Source organism: Falco naumanni, chromosome 7 (assembly GCF_017639655.2).
Source record: "Falco naumanni isolate bFalNau1 chromosome 7, bFalNau1.pat, whole genome shotgun sequence".
NCBI lineage: Eukaryota > Metazoa > Chordata > Aves > Falconiformes > Falconidae > Falco > Falco naumanni.
In genome coordinates this window covers 30,198,269-30,218,310 of record NC_054060.1, presented here as the reverse complement: position 1 = coordinate 30,218,310, position 20,042 = coordinate 30,198,269, and the positions used below count along the sequence as shown (strand labels likewise).

General features: G+C 43.9%; 1 protein-coding gene and 1 long non-coding RNA gene across 2 annotated transcripts in view; one reads left to right on the top strand and one right to left on the bottom strand.

Annotated features, from left to right (window-relative positions):
• Positions 1–20,042, top strand: part of MTHFD1 (methylenetetrahydrofolate dehydrogenase, cyclohydrolase and formyltetrahydrofolate synthetase 1) — a 42,776-nt gene that overhangs the window by 205 nt on the left and 22,529 nt on the right. The window contains exons 2-10 of the mRNA XM_040600602.1: positions 8,267–8,351; positions 10,714–10,773; positions 11,496–11,549; positions 11,920–12,056; positions 12,202–12,302; positions 12,625–12,761; positions 14,164–14,275; positions 18,865–18,992; positions 19,684–19,781. Of these exons, the coding sequence (XP_040456536.1) occupies positions 8,267–8,351; positions 10,714–10,773; positions 11,496–11,549; positions 11,920–12,056; positions 12,202–12,302; positions 12,625–12,761; positions 14,164–14,275; positions 18,865–18,992; positions 19,684–19,781 (912 nt within the window). The remainder of the gene's footprint in view (positions 1–8,266; positions 8,352–10,713; positions 10,774–11,495; positions 11,550–11,919; positions 12,057–12,201; positions 12,303–12,624; positions 12,762–14,163; positions 14,276–18,864; positions 18,993–19,683; positions 19,782–20,042) is intronic.
• On the bottom strand, positions 1,355–8,269 carry LOC121091209. The gene is made up of 2 exons (XR_005828867.1): positions 7,016–8,269; positions 1,355–3,997 (listed from the first exon to the last, which is right to left on the bottom strand). It is a non-coding gene; the product is annotated as an uncharacterized LOC121091209 (long non-coding RNA).

Genomic DNA, 20,042 nt, shown 5'->3' with positions numbered 1-20,042 from the left:
GGGGAAGGTCTGTGGGAGCAGCGGGGGGTTGTAGCCTTCGGGATGGCCGCGATGGGGAAGGAAAGCGGCGTGGCTGGCGGGCCGGGGGGGTCCCAGCCCCGCCGGCCAGGGGAGCGGGGCAGTGGTGGCCTTGGCTCCGGCTCTGCCGGGACGAAGCAGGTTTGAAGACACCCTGAAGCGCTGCCGCAGCCCTGCAGTCAGAGCTCGCTTCTGCCTGGCTGGCAGCTGTGGGAGGTATTAAAATGAAGGTAGCGTTACAAGCCTTCAGGGGAAGGCAGAATACTGCCAGTGCCCCCCAGAAGCCCAGCGGGGCGGCCGCGCGCAGCACCGGCCCCGCAGCGGCGGGAGCTGCCTCAGTGCCGCGGTGCCCGCGGGTCCCGGCTGCCGGGACCGAAATACGTTGGTCCGTGTGTCGGGTAACACAAAAGTGGGGGTGCACGGTTGTCCAGCCAAAGCTGGAGGATTCGGCAGACCCCAAAGAAAAAGGCTTTCGTGCACTTTTCAGGTTTTACTTAGGTGGCAAGGCCCGAGTATAGGTGAGCCGGTGTTGCATCTTCTAGTTTGCTTATTATTCCTGCTGCTACTAAACGTACGCATCCCGTAAGAAAGCTAAATAAATTCCCCTAACCCTAGGAAAATGCAGTGTTTAGGAAAAAGTAACGCTTCTGTTATATTCTGTGGAAGCAGGGTTTGGTTAGGTAGGTTCGTTGGGTACTTGCCATCTATAACCAGGGGATTTGGACAGAAAGAGTAAATTTGAAGTAGTCTAAAGTAATCTCAGAGAAGCTGTTAGACCTGATCTTAGGTGTTGCTACGTACAACACATCTGCATCTAACTGGCAGCGGAGCGTTTCTGGAAAGTAAGCCTAATCTGTCTTGAACCTCAATATCCATGGTGAAACGCTGTTTGCATGTTTTTCACTTGATCATTTTTGGGCTGGGACCACTCGGGTATTGCAGTCTCTGTCTTACGCGCATCATTACGCCTGGTGCTCTTGGCAGTCTTGAGGCCTGCACGCTCTGCCATGCCTGTGTTTGCTGCTGCTGGTACTTAGTGCAGGTTTCCTTTCTCTGGCATAGAAAGCCCCTGAGCTGTAGTAGGGCCTTTCAAGATCCATGTTATTGCAATTTTAGAGTGACTAGAAGTCTGGAAAGGTACTAACTTGCATACATTGGGTGTCTGTTGGATGTATTCTGAGCATTCACCTTAAAACCTCTAGCTTCCCTGGCAGTGCATGTTGTATTACTTACTTACTTATAAATTTATAGATGCAGTGGTGAAATTTTTTGTTTGGTTTTTGTGTTATAGTAGCAGCTGTTTTCAGAGATGAAGACCCTGGTGATGTGCAAATACTTGGGAAGAGGCATAAGCTTTTAATAGGCACGTACAGGAGAAAGGATTGCTTAGTTTCCAGCACATCTCTTGAGGTATTTGGCTGAAGCCTGTCTTCCAAAGGCACCAAATCTTGACCTGAAGAAACACAAAATGGAAAAATAATTGCAGATGTACCAGTTCCCTTATTTCTGTTGTATTTATGTCCAGTATAACAAAACCATTGTGTGCTCCATGGGAATGGGCTTATGTAGTTCTGCTTTTTGCTAGTGGAGTACTTGAAGGAGGCATGAAGAAATAGGCTATCTGCTGTGCAGATACCTGTCCCTTTTTTTCCAGACCCTCTAGAGAAGTGCTGGTTCAGAGGGTTCTCATTATGCAGAGTTCACCTGCAGGCCAAGAGTCCCGGCAGCAGCAGCAGATGCAATAGGCAAGTGTTTTTTCTAGGAATTTTCAAATGAATTGCCTGCTTAAAAAGAGAATGTTTCTGACTTTGCATCAACTGCAAAAATCTTTTCAATTGCTATCTTGTAGGAGGTGGGTTTTGTTACTTTATCCTTTAATCAAGAAAAATGTTTGTTTGTAAGTCAGTCAGATACGAACAAATTAGGTGAGTCAATCAAGTAGTGTTCCAGCTACGTAATTCTGGGTTTCTGTGTGTATTTTAAATCAAAACTTTTAAGTATGATGAACATTCTTCTGCCACCAACCACTCCTTCCCCAAAGAGAGGTAAAAAAATAACTGATTCAGAGTCATGCTAGTTATTTAAACAAAAATCCAGGTAGATAGTGGCATTCTTATTTTTGTGAAACATGTAAAGAAAATAAACACTTTGAGAGAGAGACAGCAAGCTTCCTTGTCTCTATAAATAAGGAAGACTTGATGAGGACATAAAGCTACTTCACTCTTAGAAAGTTTTGAAAGGTTTGGAAGAGATACAAAGGAAAATAGACATTTTCAGTGGCTTTGAATATTACCTGTGTGGATAGTAAATGTGCTTATGTTGTGCATGGGAAGGAGAATATACAGGGCAGCAGACGTGTTTGTAGGATTTTGGTATTTAAGTTAATGTTTCTTTCATTAAGGGTTCTTCTTTCAGTAGAAACAAACTTGTACCTGACAGTCTTTGAAAGATGCTAAATGTTGGATGAGTTATGCATCAGTCTGAGCTGGCTAATTATCTCAGTGTAGCTTTCCTCTACTTTTCTGAATGTCTGTTTAGTAATTCAGCCTTCGATTTTGCTGCAAGTTAAATTTGCCTCATTGTCAAATGAGTTGCAAAAGGTGAGTTATTGTGTAACAGTACAGTAACAAATGACTTACAAGAGGCAGAGAAACAGTGGTTTAAGTATGCAGAATATGGAGAGCTGAAGGGAGTCAAGATACAGTGTTCCCAGCCTTTTATTTTATTACTAGTATTCTCTTAAAATAAAAGTACTCAGTTTCTGTGTCTAAAATAGTTACTCAGAGCAAAACATTGCAGTGGCTGTTCTTTAGAGCTTGTGTCTGCTGCAGTGAGAGGTTTGTTCGGTTGTTATGATCCGAAGTAGCCAGGTTTGGAAATCCTTGACTTGGCCTGAATTGTTTGATAGCACCAGGAGTGGACCAATGCCCACTGGATGAGTGGCTGATAATTGGGGTGGCAGGGAAGACTTAATGCCCCTCGCGGCCCCTGGGGATGGGCCAGGTAGTACTTTTGAGTTTTAAGTACTGGATATAGCAATGATCAGGCTCAGCTTATAATTGGAGGTAACAGTGCAGGGACAACTCTTCAGCTTTTTCAGGCTGGACTTCAAAAGTTTTGTGGAGTTCCCTGTCGAAACTCCAGCTAAAGCTAATCTGAACCGAAAAAAAACCCCATATTCTGTGAAATCTCGTTTTCCAGATTCTACCCACAATGTTTCAGGCATGCACTGAAGGGTCCTACACTGCAGATGTGCTAAGTTAAGGTGAACTGTGTGGTCCAGTACCGCTCAGTGCCACCAAACCACTTCAAATATCAGCAAGAACTCCTTTTGTTAGATGCTGTATAGACACAGAATTAAAAAAAAAAAATGGAACCCTGCTCCAAGGAGGTTATAAGCTAGGAGAAAACATTGTCTGGTGGATAACAGAGCCACAGTGCTGTGATCTGTGCACATCACCACCAGATTACATGGAAAAGGGGAGTCCTAAGGGAAAAAAACTTGTAGGGGACGGCCATGTCCCCTTTGTGGAAAGAAGAAAATTTTGATACGACTCTTTGTGAAGACAGAATATTGCAGATATGGCCTAGAGTATTGTCTGCAGTGCTTGCTGCCCCACAGAGGTGGATTGAGTCCTTATCTATTTCTCTTACGTTTTCCTCTGATTAAATCGCCTGGTGGTTGGGCGTTGCACATGACATCATTTTGGGATGCAGACCTGATTGGTGTGATTGATGTTGCAGCATAGGAAACCAGTCATGACAGTTCATGGTATAACTCATGTTTGGGGCAAACTCATATATAAGTTTTAAAGACTCAGCTTCATGTGAAACTGAAACTGTTGTTCTGTTGGCAGCCAGCCACATTTAAGAAGTCTTCAAATGCTGTCTGTCCCATCCCCTACAGATGATTGCTTCTTCAGCTCAGCCATTTTGTAGCCCTCCTTGGATTAATGCTCTGGACGTTACAAAAAACTGTCTAAAAAAGCAAAAGCATTGTCATGTATTTAGCTGGCCTGAAGAATGCTCATGCAAGTATTTGTGCTGATGCAACCAAAAGAGCAGTTAAAAAACTTGGGAGGGTGGAAGTGGTAGAAAGTAGTAGGGAGTTCTTCTAGGAGATTGTGACGGTGTGCCAGGATCATGCAGTGGTGGAACATGAGATAAGAGGGCAGGAGACTTGTGAACTGGTCCCATCCCTGTTGCCTAAATGATGTCTTCCCTCAACTGGAGCCATCTGTCAAATTACCAGCAGCATTCAGATAGACTTCCCCAAGGCATTTCCCATCTCAGTGCCACTCCATTGGGACAGCCAACCTGTGTCTTCCCAGAGGAGAGACTACCCTCTGTCTCTTTTGGGGTACCAGTAGGATGTTTTAGGGCATGCTTGCTTGCGGCATCTTCAGAGTATTTGAAGATAATGCAGTTGTGCTGCTAGCTAGGATGTGGTGCCATGATGGTTTGGAGAATGGGAAGCTTGTCTCTCCACACTGCAGTCCGTTTGTTATGGGGGCAACAGAAAGCGAGCAGTGGCAGTGCTGCAGGGTGTAAGGAGGAATGGCTATAGGGACAGCAGCTCTGACCAGGAGGTGGAGGACCTTGGGGAGGGCCATCAGCCTCATACGGATGTTTTTGGAGGGCTGCAGCAAGAGCATTTCTGATGTGTGTTTCTGAAACCTTTGGAGAATCTGTGATCCAGGCAGTAAGGCCAAACCCTCCTGGGGGCAGACCTCTTCTAGAGCATCATTGTCTCTGAGGAGGTACTTGCCAGGTCATATGTTCGACAATATTCAGATAATCCCTGGACACTGTTACTCACAGGAGGGACAGAAGCGGCCTGATGTCATCTTCAGTATGGTGATATGTGTGTTTGCCACCCGGGCCATTGCGTGTGCATAATCCCATAGGTGTGGTGGTGGGGTCTGCCTGAGGCGGCACTGACGTGGGAGCTGTGCTTCTCTCCATTTACAGCAGAGCTGGAGGAGTGTGCTTTGTCCTTTGCTGATCTGGGAAATTCACTTAATGAATTTAAATTCATCTCACTCTGGCAGTCTAGAGAAGGAAAGGCTAACAAGTTCTTTAATCTTTGGAGCTGGCTTTTGCACTGTATGCTTAGAGCTGTGTGCTGTCCTTAACCTGCGTGGACCCTGGACCCTTGTTTGCAGGGTGAGTTTGTTTATGGAAGGACATGTGGGCACAGGAGGGGTCTTGGCGTCAGAGGGAAGGCTTTTGGAAAAACAGCCACATGCAATTGCAAATTTATGTTTGAAGGCTAAAAGTGTTTTCCTACAGCTAGGAAAAAAATGTTTTGCCAACATGAACTTTTATCTTTGTGAAGATCTGAAGTCTACAATAAAACTTCACAAACTATCACTGAATAGCAGCTGGCTCACAAAGATTATTTTGTAATGTATTTGCCAGTCTTCAGAGTTAAGGATTTGGGGGGTTTGTCCTTAATTTTCTCTCAAACCTTTGCACCTGTGGCTTTTGTGGTAACTAGAGTGGAACTTAACACTAGGTGGCTGTCTAACAAGTGATTCAGGGCTTCTGAAGCAGATCGGCACCGGCAGCACCACTTTGAGCGTGTGCTACCTTTCTTCTGTAGCTGAAGGGGAAGTGAGCTAGTGCCTAATTAAAGAAAATGACAGCAATATAGTGTGTGAATAGTCATGGCTGCTGGGGGTAAAAGCATGCTACAGCCCTGCTTCACAGGAGACAGATGGAAACTAGACCCTTGGGAGGGCTTGTTTCTCCTGCACTGAGAAGACTGGATTAAAAGTAAAACCCAGATCTGAGACCCTTTCCAGTTGACTGTCCCTTGTGAGGGCTTTACTGCGTCATAAATTATGATACGTTTCACGTTTGTTTGCAGACTACAAACCAGTGCTGTGCTTTCCTTACTGGAACACTGGAGGCAGTTCTCAGAAACAGCTCCATCAAAGAGCTGGCCCGCAGTACCCACTCACAGACCACGCACAGTGGGTTTCTGATGCTTCTTGGGATCATTGCATTGTTGTTACAGACTGCTCATGAGCTCAGCCCCTGTTGTGTTTGCAGTTGTAGATTCGGTGCCTTCCCTAGGAGCTTATGGCTGGAGTGTAAGGAGAGGCAGTTGGTGATTTTGCTACCCAGCAGATGAACTTCTGTCACTTCAGCATGGAGAATTGCTAGGACGAGGCTTGTTATAACACTGTTTTCTGAACTTACCAGCCAGTCTTAGTGTCAGGTCTTTTACAGAGGTGATATCTAAAGGAAGCCTAGGAACTACTGTTTCTTAAGTAAGGTGGAAAACAGCCTTTTTTACCAAAGCATGTTAAGAGACTTTGAACAGCTTGGCCGGACGCAAACACCTATAAATTCTCTGAACCCACTCCTCAGGTGCAGCAGAGCTCTCACCGCATGATTCAGGGTGCGGGCCAAGAGGTGCGTGATTTAGGACATTACAGGATTCCCCCAAAATCTGACCTAACCAGCCTCAGGGCTGCTTCTGTCTGGGCTGGCTGCAACGGTCCCCTGGGATCAGTGCTGCTGGGTTGCAGCAGAGCCATGTGCTCCCATTTCCCTTTCTTCTTGCCTCTGGCATTGCTGATTTGGAGCTCATCTTTACAGGGTAGAGTTGGTTTCACTGGCTGTCTGTCATCCTGGGATATTCCTATATGGCGGCAGGAATCACAGCCTCCCAGTTGGCATCAGCTACTTTCTCTGTCCCTGTACACTTGCGCATTTTTAATGAACTGGCACCAACAGCACCTCCTCCAGTCTGGGAAGTCTGGTTCTGCTTGGGAAGTAGCAGACCTTGTGATACTCGTTTGCTGGGTAGATGAGCCCAAGGAGGGAGACCATCTGTATTTTAAATGGTAGGGTGTTTGGAGTAGGGTAAATTTGCTAAGCGTGGTGGTAGAACCTTCTCATCTCTTTAATAAACAGCGGGTGGGACATGGGCTGGAGATCATGTGGTGGAGCACAGACCTGTCAAGCCTCTGTGTGGTTTGCTTACCTGGGTTTTGCTTCTGAGTGAGTATCTCCTGCATTTGCAGTGAAGTGCCGCAGCCCCTTCCAGCACCGTGAGCCTGTGAGGTGGGCATGACTGGTCAGTTCTCTCTGAATCCTCAGTGCCTCTGGTGGGGAGATAGAGCAGTGATGCTGGGTCTGCATCTAGGCAGAATTTCAAATTGGAATGAGCACACTGAACCTTGTACCAGCACCTCTTCGCCACCACCTTCCCCAGTGAAGGTTCATGCGTGTGGGGGCACACAGTGGTTGAGAAATTAGAGAGCAGTGCAAGGCGGGGGAGGGTGGTAACAGTGGCTTTTGAGCTGTCTGTGACTAACTTATCAGTGGTGGGTGCTCATTCTCTCTAAAACGTTGCATAGTAAACTGGGTATGAGCTGACATCTGAGCTAGATTTACTAGTCAAGGAATCCTCTCCTGCTTTCTATTTCAGAGTTGTATTTTAGTAATTGTATCCTTAAACTATTCTTCACTGATGAGTTGACCCACACACTGCATACCAGGGTTTAGCTAATTTCCCTGACTGCTTCACCTGTCTCCTCCCATTTTTCTTCCTGCTCCCATGGAAAAGTCTTCCTCTTGTTGGGAAGCCCTTAGGCTGGGGGCATTTTCTTGCTTGTGTGTTGACAAGCCCAGCAGCAGACTGGTGGCAGGAAGGTGGGTGTAGGACTGCAGCCTGTCCAGCCTGGGTTAGGCCAAGCAGGCAGGGAATAGAAACACATAGTACTGCCCAGCTGCAGAAGAGGTGTATCTTTGGGTACCCCCTGTTTGCTTAGCTTTTTTCCAGAGTTTTACCATCGTAGATTGGTCATCCTTTACCAGGACAGCACGTGTGACAGTGTTGACTGGTGTCTGTGGAAGACTGTTAGATCTGGTACAGCATATGTGGAAAGATGATTTACTTTTGAGTAGGGAGTTTGAAATCCCAGGAATTGCCATGCCAGATCTTGTACTTTTTTTTTTACCCTTTTATCCTATGAGGTGATGAAGAGGAGGGTGGAGAAACACTGTGTGAAGTTTAAAAAAAAAAATCAGTTTAAATGAAACTTCCAAAGCATCATAATCATTTATGGACATTAATATTATTTTGAGATGGCTGGGGCTTGTGTACTCAAAGCATAACTACATGTTTGCCTGTCTGCCCATCTGTCATCTTTTCAACTCCTGACTTGCACTGTATGAGAATTCAACCCCTTGATTAACTCCTACCTTTTTTCTTTTTTTCCCTCGTCTTCAGACAAGTGAGAGAGAGACTAAAGCAGCAAGTTGCTGAGATGAAAGAGAAATTTCCAGGCTTCAGACCAGGACTCGCAATTTTGCAGGTATTGTTTTCTTTAATGACAACTACAGAAAAGCTGTGTTGCTTTGCAATGGTAAGTGTACAGCTGATGAGCTCCATTGAAGCTGCCTTGCAACGATAACACTTTGTAAGGAACAGAAGGGCAGAGTTCCCTGTGGGATGGTGACACAGTTCTGTGATGCCTTTTCTCCAAGCACTGAGGCCCAGAAACAGTTTGGGGGTTTTGAGTGGGTTATTTTCTTTCATCAGACTCTTGCAGTTCTCTGAGCGTTGTGTTTGTGAAATGGTGAAAGTAGGCTTCTTGCCCATTAAGAGGAAGCAGTGCTTGTAGCCTCTATTCTAAGTCTCTGCGTTTGTGTGAGCCCCCAAGCATGTCAGCTTTCAGAGATGTTTGTACCAGAAATCTTTGAAATAGGTGTTTATTAAGGGATTTGGCCTGCTGTTACATCGGAACACGGAGAGAGAGGGTGAGGGGCAGACCCCAACCAAAACCACCTTTGGCCAAGAAGACTTGGAGTGCACAGGGTGGAACAAAATCCCACTGGTGAACTTGAGGCCTGTCAGAAGTGTGAGTAAGGGCTCAAGTCTACACAGAAACACTTCGGGAGGAAAAATGCACTCTTCGGCACAGGGATGTGGCTTGTGTTTGGCAGAATTACGGTGATTTTTGTTTTTCCTTGCAGCTGTAAGAAATGGAAACTCTTTGTGCTTATTAGATCAGAAGGTGGCTAGCAGTAGCAAGTGTCATGTAACAGGAAGGAACTGTGTAGCCACAAAGGATTGATGGACTGTAGTAAGTGGCTGCTTACAGAAGTAGCTTCTGTCCTTATTCAGTATTTTGGGCTCCTGAATTGCCTGTCCCTGGAATAGAGTGCTAAAGACTACTGCAATACGAAAGACCGTGCTTCTCTTCAATGCCAGGGACGATTTTGTTTGTGGTTTGGTTTTTTTCTGTTTTTCTTTTTCCATTAGTTTTAAGAAGATCGTATCTAGAGAAGACTTGTCCTCAGGTGCTTAGAAAGGAAGGAAGGAAGTCTTTTATTTAAAATTTAGTAAGGAATGCCTTGATGGAGGTTGCTGAATTGCTGACCTTGTAAACTGTCTTCAAAAATGGCTTTCTTGTAGTGTTACTGGATTTTTTTTCTTGGTTGGCCTATGTTCTCATCAATCCTGAGTTGTCTCAGAGTCCTTTACAACCTGTTTGCTTTTTGGCTCTCTGATGTTTTTGTAAGCTACCAGATGGTCTGGGCTTGGAGTTCATCTCCTAATACTGATATTCTCAGCTGTCTATTTTTTCAGTTAAGTCAGGGCAGCTAGCTGTTTCTGTTAATTAGCACCCTGCACAATATGTGCTCTTGTCTTGGGGAGGTATCTGGTGTTCTCTGACCTCAAAGAATAAGTCAGTGCATCTTTATTTTTTGTGCTGTAGTCCAGAAGGTCCGCTTTTGCACAATATATGTATGGTCTATTTGCTGACATCTCCTGATGCCTGCACTTTTCTGCCCTGTATGAGGCATACCTTTTCCTAAACCCAGCAGACTTTGAAGGGGAGACAGCCCCTTTGTCTAACCCCAGGGAAGAAGCAGCAGTGTGTGCTGGGTGATAAGGTAATGCAGTCACCCCTGCAGCTTGTAATCTGTGTGAGAACTGGGGATAGCTCCCAAGTACTGGGGAATGGGGTTTCAAGAATATACTTGTCAGCTTTTCCTTATTTGCCCCTCTTTTTCTTAGGGTTATGGGGAGTATTACCTTTAACAAAACATACAGGATGATGCAGACAGTCTTCTGAAATGCAGTTGTACTGTAAGCATCCCCATACTGCCAAAAACTACAGGCATTTGTTCCACTTACTGCTTTTTCTTTGCCCATCACTTTGTTCCTGTTTTGATGCTTTTTCATTTGGCAAGAAAATTCTCAAGGTTCAAAACAGCATTGGAAGAAATCTGTCCATCAAGGCACACATATGTGCATGAAATGAAGATTCCTGGGTATCAAAGAGGCCCAACTCTTCTGAAAGCCTTAATCGGATAATTGACTGTTATCAACACCTGCTGATCATGTTAATTAGCTGGAGAATTAACTTCCTTAGATGAGATGGCAGGCAGTGTATTCTCCTTTGGAGAACACTGTGTTTCTAAGGTTTTTCAACAGGTGTAAATGTGTTTATGCAGGAGATCAGACAACTTGTCTGTAGCTGCCTGTTACTTGAAAGAACGTTTTCCTGTAAGCTCCAGCTACTTATAGCCTCTGTCAGTGTGTTTTACAGTTATTCAAGGATACCTCTCTCTCCTTAGTGTAGCTCCAAGGAAGCTAAGGGTTAAGCCCATCTCGGCTTGTGACTAGGTCTCACTTCTGCAATGTGACTCAACTCTTTTAATCCTTAGGTTGGAAATCGGGACGATTCGAACCTCTACATTAATATGAAGCTGAAGGCTGCTGCTGAGGTAATGCCCAAACTTGTTGCCAAAAATATTTCTTGTTACACTCCTACAGTAGGTCAAATCTGAATATGAAAAAGCAGATGCAAATCCAATAGGTTTGTCTCACCTTTGCCCATATCGGAGAAACCACCGTTAGCCTGGTATCTTCGTTTTAAAGAAGTAGTATAGGTGTGCAGCCTGACAGTTAGCCAAGTGGGGTGCTCCAGTAACAACAGCGTGGCTTGGTGCCGCTTTTTGTGTGATCATCTCCTAGATCGTGCGTGTCTCAAGTGCTGGTGCTCTGTCTTTCCTGACCTGTGGCCATGCGCTTACCTTCCCTGAATGTCTGGTACCTGCAGTTACCTTGCATCTGTCACTGAGTGGTATATTGCATGCTACAGCAGGGCACGGGACATAGATGAGTCCCTGTTTCCTTAGGTGACATCTGGCATCTTTGCTGGCATTTCAGTACGGTATGCTGGCAAGCCAAGATGGTGTTACTCATGTCAAAAGACGAATAGGACAGTTGAAGTATGGACCAATCTAAGCAGGCAAAGCACTAATCTTTTCTCTTACCTTTCATTGATGGTATTTCCAAATAATAGGACTGTAGCCACAGGAACAGGAGGTAGACCTGGGAAATGTGACAGAATGTAGCTGTGACAGGGCTGGACTGAGAGAAGAGCCACATCAGTCTCTGTTTTCAGTTCACAAATCGGATAATTTGTTGGTGTTCTAATTTGCAGATTGGGATCAGTGCCAATCACATAAAACTGCCAAACACAGCAACAGAAGCTGACGTAAGTAATACAGCCAGTAATGAAAACATACATAACTTTGTTGGGTTCAGGAAATTAACTTACATTTGTACTCTCATTTTATAAAAAAAAGACTTGCCTATGGATATTAACTCATGAAAAAAAGAACTGGAACCTGCTGAGGGTTTTTTGTTTGTTTTTAAAAGAAAACTAAAGCACTACAATGTAAAATTTAAAGACTTTAACAGGTATTTTTCTAAAAATAAAAAAAAGTGAGTCAATTGTACTCTTGGGTGGAAAACCTAAACGTATTGTGTGTATCTTTTAATCCAGATAGTATTATGCATTTTCCTTTACATCAGTCATATTTCAGTTTATCAGCAATTAGATTTTTGGCTTTTACTTGTTGTAGGTCCTCAAGTGCATTGCTTCTTTGAATGGAGACCCGGCTGTTCATGGCTTTATAGTGCAGCTACCACTTGACTCTGATAAACCCATCAATACAGAAAAAATAACCAATGCTGTTGCACCCGAGAAGGATGTAGATGGGTAAACTGACTTTGCCCCTGGAGAGCATGACAGCTACTCCAGAAAGAAAACTTTTTTTTTTTTTTTCTTCTTTTCCTTTTCTTTCCTTTGAATGGTGATCATGAGGCTGGGAATCTTACTTGGCCTTTATTCTTTCAAAATACAGCTTAAGTAGCATCAATGCCGGGAAACTCTCTAGAGGGGACCTTGGAGACTGCTTTATTCCTTGTACACCAAAAGGATGCATGGAACTGATCAGGCAGACAGGTAAGGATGTTTCCATCCATTATTCCTGAGTGCAATAATCTCTAGTAAGGGGAGAAATTATGCACATTACAAGACTGCACATGCAAACTTTTGTTAAGATCCCACATTTCATCTCTGCATTTTCAGGTAGTAAAAGAACTAGTTTTAAAATGGTCCTTCCCTCTTCCGTCCCGACTCCGATTCCCTGTCATACACAATCCAGAAGAAAAAGAGTATCCTGAAGTACCAGAGCTAGACTTAAACTGACCAAAAGACTCCAGAGCCATTTGGATTAGTTTGTACTGTTATGCACAATGACTTATTTTTACTTTCTGTGGTGCAGGTGTCCAGGTTGCAGGGAAAAGAGCTGTAGTTGTTGGTCGCAGTAAGATTGTTGGTGCTCCCATGCATGACCTGCTGCTCTGGAATCACGCAACAGTAACCACTTGCCATTCAAAGACCACAACGCTGGCTGAGGAGGTAAAGACAGGCTGGATGCACGAGGCTGTAGTTACCTGCTGCAAGCCAATGCTGCCAGCTGTGTGTCGCTACGTGGTGTGTTGATACTCTTAATTCATTGAGTCGGGGTTGTCTTTCATCTGAAAGAATTTCCTAGTCCTGTTCATTGCATGGTTGTGTAAGTGCTTCTGGTGGAATAGGATCTGGATTATTTTTGGCCCTTTAGAGTGTTTTAAGAATAACGATAAAGTTACTGGTTTTGTTTTCTTTGGGCAAAAGCTGAGAATTTAATCATCCCTTCCTAATCTCCATGTAGTGGCCCACAAGGCAGCGTATGTTTTGGTTTTTTTCTGAAAAGGCCAGGTGGTCTTTTGCTCTAATGGCTGGGAAATGCTAGACCAAATGTTTTCTCCAGGGTTTTTCTTCAGTCTGTTTTCTGTGATTGGGAGTTGGTACCATTTTCCTCTTTAGCAGTGAGAGTGACAGAAATAGTGTGTTGCTGTGCTGCCACCTACTTGGATTTTGTAGAGCAATCAACATTGCCAGGCTCTGTAGGCAAGTATTACAGCTGAAAAGGGGGTAGGTGTATTTGAATATAACTCACAAAGATGATCAGAAACACTGCAATGCCTCATGCCGTTAAGTTGCTGTTCAATAAGACTGTCATTAGGTTGATTAACAGTTGAAGTGCTAATTCTTAATGAAATCTTAAAAATAGTTTATCTCCCTTGAAGATTAAAGAAAAAATTCCAAGGGATAGCAGCTTCTTAAGCAAACATGAATGAAGCAGTGCAAGAACTGTCAACGAGCTTTAATCAGCCAGCTTTGGACCAGATCTGTCAAATTTACTGATTACTGTCTGAATGAATATTAATGCTGAATTAGAATCAGCTTGCCCTGGAGTTGCATGTTACACAGTGCTGGACATAAAAACCACAAGGCAGTGCTGCCACAAGTGAAGTGCCGCTTCACATCCTGTGCAGGGGTTGTTCTTGGCTGCTGTCTGATGAGTGGCTGGGTTATTTCTAGCATTGAAAAGAGCAGCTGAATATGCAGGGATATTTGAAGGGAGGAAGATAAGAATATGCAGAAGGCTTTAATTTTGTCTAAAAGTAGTCTGTGTGATCTACTTTGAAATCATGGAGGAGTTCAAAGGAGGTTGGGAAGTGTTGACTATCAATAGTTCAGGGTATACAGAGTGTGAAAATAGGCCATAATTTCTGCCTGCAAGAATTTGTCCTTGCCAAGGAACTACTAGCTACCTTTAATTGCTGATGATGCCCTTTCATCCCTCCAGTGGTGATGGGTGAGCACACAGTTTCATTGCAACTGGAGTTGACCTCAGTTGTTGCTGAAGCAGCCCTGTGTTTTTCTACTACTGGTGTGATACAGAGTTGTTTATTTGACTTTTTTTTTTTAATAGGTTGGTAAAGCTGATATCCTGGTGGTTGCAGCTGGTAAAGCTGAAATGGTAAAAGGTGAATGGATCAAACCTGGTGCAATCGTAATAGACTGTGGAATTAACCATGTGCCAGGTGCGTGGGTAATGTATAAAGCCTGGGGATGTGTTTATTTGTATATAAATGCAGTTGCTAAGTAAGTACGTGGATACTGTTTCCTTGGTGTTTCTAGTCAATGCAGACTTCTTTCTCTTTTAAATCTGTCTTGGGTAATGATGGCAACCTCTGAAGATGCCAGAGTAAAGAAAAAGTTTGGTCCAAAGTACTGTTCTAAAGCAGATCAGGGGTAGTTTTGTTTCTGCCTTTGATAAGGCTAATGATTAGTAGAGGAAAGAGGAAGCCTAGGAAATACTACAACAGAATATCAATGTAATTTGCCCCACCTACATAGTGAAGTCTTGTGGCTGTTGTTACTTGTGAGTGCACAACTTTGCTGTCATTACTTTGCAGTTAGATCTGATTAAGCTGTCATGTTTAAAATACATAAATGGCAAGTGGTCTCTTAAAGAAGCTGTGGATTTGTTGAATTACAACATGAACTTCTTAGGCTTGAATAGCTGTTGTCTTGAAACAAAGCAGCTTCTGCAAGAGTATTGGTGACAGTGGCTCTGGCCTAGAATAAAGTGCTTTAACATACTGGATTTTAGGATAGGGTTTCACTTAGCTACTCACTCCTTATAGAGGAGGAACAGACAGTCTGGCAATTTGTTTTCATCTTGTTTTAAATCCAAATTGCAGATATTGAATGATATGGAAAATTAGTCACCATCCAACTATCTCTCTGCTACGCCCACAAGGCTTTTAAAAGGTAGTTTTCATAATTAATCAGACATTTTGTTGCCATTATTTAATGGAATGTAAAGAAATTTCTGTTCGGCAGTCTTGTTCCTCACAGATGACATTGAGTTGCATTTTAAAACATTATTCTTCTGTCTTAATTAAAGTTAAAAAGTCATCTGCTGTTGCTGTTTGTTGCTTGATGTATTTGTGCTAAGCTACCCAAACTTAGGCAGTGTGCCAAAACCCACAGGGTCACTGCTGATTTGCATGAAGCAGAATGGCTTGGAGCCTCCCCCACTAACATGCTGCAAATAAAACGACCATTGTGTTTCTGACATATAATGGTATGACCTTTTTTCAGGCTTGATGTAAACTGCATCTCTGAGGACACATCCCTGCTTCTTTGCAATTAGGCTGCCTTGGGCTGTGCACAGAGATCTGAGCTTCTTGTACACCCAGCCTAGTCAGCGTTGCATGACAATGCACTTAATGGCATTGTGAGACTCGGTAATCAGGGCTTGGTAGAGTACGGTGGAAACTGTCAGATTTCAAATTGATGGATGCTGCAGACTTTCTTTTTTTCATGTGGTTTTCTGAAGCTGCTGAATTTTCTCCTGCCTCTTTCTTCTCTTCTAATAGGTTGTGAAAAAGTTTTCAGATTAATCTTTTGGGAAAACAGTGCCAGAATTGTGGGAATTGCAATGCTACAGAAGGAACAGCGGCTAGTTTGCCAGCTTCTGCAGCTGCATCAGTGTACAGATAGAATATTGCTGCTAGCTGTGGTGGTGCTTTGACCATGGCAGGGGTGGAAAAATAGCACAGTTGCCATACATCTTACCATAGCTGTAAGCGCACCCGGCTAGGTGTCTCCTAGGTGTAGGTGTGAGTTGTGTGGAGGACATGGCAATCTCTGGATATGCTTATACTTTGCAAGTCGGGGTGCCCTGTACAGTTAAATCCCAATATGATTTGACATATCAGGACATCAACCTCTTGCAGACTTGCTGAGGCAGAGTTAAAAAAATGTTACAGCCATGTAGCTCTGTGCAAATGCAGCTGTTACATGTTTAATTGGAGGGTGGCCTGTATACCCCCAAGGCTGCCAGTTTGGAGGGTAGAGTAGGCAGTTTAAGCCCATCTGGCTTTATGTTCGTGTGTTCTACAGCTGAACAGAATCTCTTCCAGGTAGAGGGAGACAAGAGAGGATCTTTTAGAGCAGACAAGTGTGTCTTTCTCCCTTTCCAAATGTTCTGAATGCCTTAATCCAGGCCTGTAGAAATTGCTCTGCTACAGGAGAGAACAGTGCAGGCAGAGGATATTCCTAGAGATGGCAGAGTCCCTGAGGTGTCTTTCTCTGTGTCCTGATGGAGGAAGCAACCTCATTCAACATTCTTCTCTGCTATGGGATTTTGCAGCCCTAGCCAAGAGGGAACCTTGAATGGTAGGATATGAGAGCAGGAAAGGAGGATCAGCCTCTGGATGGTGGTGGCCATGCTCTTTAAATACCAGAGGAGCTAGAAAGATACAGAAAGCCTTGACTTGATACTCTGTATCTTTGTGTACTAGGAATCAAGCTGTCGTCACAGGCCTGTAAGGTCAGGTTGTGTTGGGTACCTCATGAAACACCTTTCAGAATGGTGTCTAAAAAAAGAAGCGGACTGTAGGCAGGTGGTATCATGTTTTATAGATGAGGGTCATGTATGGTCTTGTATATTTGCAGTCATATATCCATGAGAAACATGTTGCACGTGTTAGTTGCACGTACGTTGGCACAGGCTTGCTTGGAAGTCACGTGGATATTCCCAGCCTGTGCCTGGTGAAAGCAGGACTGTGAATTAGCTGTGGTCCAGAAGCTGCACTCAACATACCTAACTCTCAACACCTTACTGTCAACATACATACTGTCATACAGCTGTCTCTGGAGACAGATGGATATCATCATACCTGTTATTCCATACATGTAGGCATGTCCTTCACTTTTTTGGTTTCAAAGTCCTTGGATATGCACTCTTGTGTGTTCCAGCTGGCCGGAGAACCTGCTGGACCAGAGAAGACACAGGCAGTGGGAATGGTTATGGTGTCACCGATACTCTGTAGTTTGGTTCGTTTGTTTTGTTAAGAGTGGGATAATGAGTACTGAGAAGGCGAAATTACGGGGAGAGGCAGAAAGTGTTGTATGTGAGCTTCCCTGCAAAAGAATATTTTAAAGGTAATGGAATAGCTCCCAAGTTGTGCCCAGCAGTGCTTGGTGTGAGGTGAGGATGCAGGGGCAGGGTCTGGGGGCTTGTTTGGCTTGTGCTCATCACTGTGTCTGTGTAACAGATCAGGCTGTTTGTGTCTGGAGTGCCTACTTGTTTTCTTCGTTCTTGGGCCTGGAGACTTCCTGGCCAGGGTGGCTGGTAAGCCTGCTTGGTAACCTTAGAAGAAAATATGATTATGTTATTTGCCTTCTGCAGTCTTGATTAAGCTGATCTCTAGGCTGGAAGGCCAGACTGGTCTGCAGTTCAGGCAGCAAAGCTGACAGTTGCTGTGAAAACAGTGTTTAACAGCTGTGATGTTGATCAGGCTTTGAACTTTAGGGAGAAGCGTTGATTAAAACATAAACACAGCAAAACATCCAAGCTGTTAATTGTCAGCAACAGTGCAGCTAAAAATTAGTGTTGGCAAGAACAGCTTTTGTTCCCTCTTTGGTTTTATATAATCAACTGTTTAGGAGTTTCGTTTCTCTTCTACTCCTCCCACTCGCCAAATGTACATTAAACTTACTGATTGTGTTCTGTGCAAATGTACACTTACTGTATGCAATATAATATCACATTGTAACAACATTAAAATCTATCTTCAGGTTTTTCACACTGCTTAAGTTCCCTAGAGTCCTCAGATCTGAAATGAGGATCTGCCACTCCAGGAGGAACTTAAATTTTCCTTTTTTGATAGGCTGTGTCCGTAATCAGCAACTTCCTTAGATGACTGTGCTAGTTTACTAATGCATTTTGTCTTTTTCTCTCTTTATGGGAGACCTTGAAGGTCACCACTGGAATGAAGTGCTGTATCTGCTTCTTCGTTGTCAGGTCATGTAGTGCACCAGGATATAGTTTGTTTGTTTTTCGCTTTTTTTTGTCAGAGAGAAAGGAGATTATTCTACTGGGGCTCTCAAGCCACCTGTGAGGTTTGTTTTGACACAGCTCTGATCTGTGAACTGCAGTGTTTACCAGTCCATCATTAGAACGGCAAGGAGTAATTGAAAAGTTCAGCACTTTCTGCATTCAGTTTCTGTAAAGGCAGGTGATTTTGTTCAATAGTAAGGCCAAGATGTCCTCCCAGATGGAACAGAGCAAATGTAAACCTAGAGTTTTGGAACAAGTCAGCCGTGTTTCTTCTCTCACACTTCTTTTAGACCATTAGCTTATATCTCCTTCAAACTGGAAGCCGTACTAATCCTTCAGCGCAATGCAGCAGGAGCTGTGAGAGGATCATTCAGGTGACATCTCTATTGTGTGTCCCATTTGTGGTTTATTAGTGCAGAGATGTAAGGCTTGGTCTGTGCTTTGGTCCCTTTGCATTTGTTTTGGAGTCATCTTAAGACTGCCCTATGGGCCATGTGCCACTGAGAAAACACTTGATCTCAAGGCAGGGGAGATCTGTCTGGCTGAGGATAAATGGCGCTTAACGGAAAGACACGTTGCATGAGATGTTGACACTCTGAGTGAAGTATGATGATAACAGCTTCATTTTGTGATGTTGTTCTAACTTTTTATCTTTTTTTACAGCTTCCTGGATACTCGGCTTCTGTTTTGTTTACTCCAACAGAGGAAAAGTCTTCAGTTTCAGCCAGTGCTGCCTCCTACAGTGATGTGTAACTTACTTTTTCCTTATATCCCCAGACAGCACAAAGGCCAGTGGAAAAAGAGTTGTAGGAGATGTGGCGTATAGTACAGCAAAGGAAAGAGCTTCCTACATCACCCCAGTTCCTGGTGGTGTTGGGCCTATGACTGTGGCCATGTTAATGCAGGTATGTGGGAGGACTGAGACTGCTGGTTATCTCCTCTGCCTTTACAATTGGGGTATGTTGCTGCTGTCCTTCAGCATAGTAGCAAAGCAACTGGTGCTTCCTTCTTGCTCTTACAGAGGTCTGGTTAGGATTTCCAACTTTTAGTCCAAACAATTTGGATTCAGTTAACTGAGGAAAAAGATGGAGCTTAAGGAAATGTTAGGACAGCATTTTTCTGGTTAGGGTTTTGTTGGGGTTTTTCTGGGGGGGTGGGGGGGGGTGGTGTTGAGTGTGGTATCATAAAACAGTGAGGCTTATCTTACAAGAGTAGGCTTGTCTTACAGTGTTCTGGCTGTAATTCTAGAACTGTCCACAGGGTGACTGGATAAAAAGGAGGAGAGTAAAAGTATAAGTCAGCTCCTTCTGTTCCTGCTTTGCTTAAGAAACCCTGCTGGCACAGAACACCCCAAAAAATCCAGCATGCTGGAGGATAAATAGGTAGATGGATAGACAGACACGGTGGGGTTTTTTTTCTTTTTAAGAAAACTACGAGCAGAATCTCATTTTGGACTTAAGCATGTGCTTTAATCAAAGCACTTTGTGTTAATCTCAAGCTGAGACAAATGGGACAGGAAAACCTTTCTGAGTCTTTGTGAACTGGCATGGTTCGTATGGTGGTGGTTGCTATAACGCATTTTCATGCTCGTTTTAGAGCACAGTGGAAAGTGCACAGCGTTTTCTGGAGAAGTTCCAGCCTGGAAAATGGAACATCCAATATAACCAGCTTACCCTAAAGGTGCCTGTTCCAAGGTAATGCTTTCAAATAAAGCCACTGGCAGTATTCATGCAGCATAATACTTGCTTCTGTTCCCAAGCGTTGCGTAATACAGGGCATACAGGTATGTAGATTGTAGCTGGCATTGAAGTTTAGAGAGAAGTAGAGAGAAGGTTCCGTGAGGTCTTCCTAAGAGTGCAGAGCTAACCTGCAATGGTGCTGTGACATGTTGAAGGGTAGGCTTGGGTCATCCTGATAATATTAAGGCCTGAACATGGACTTCCACAGACTTCTTA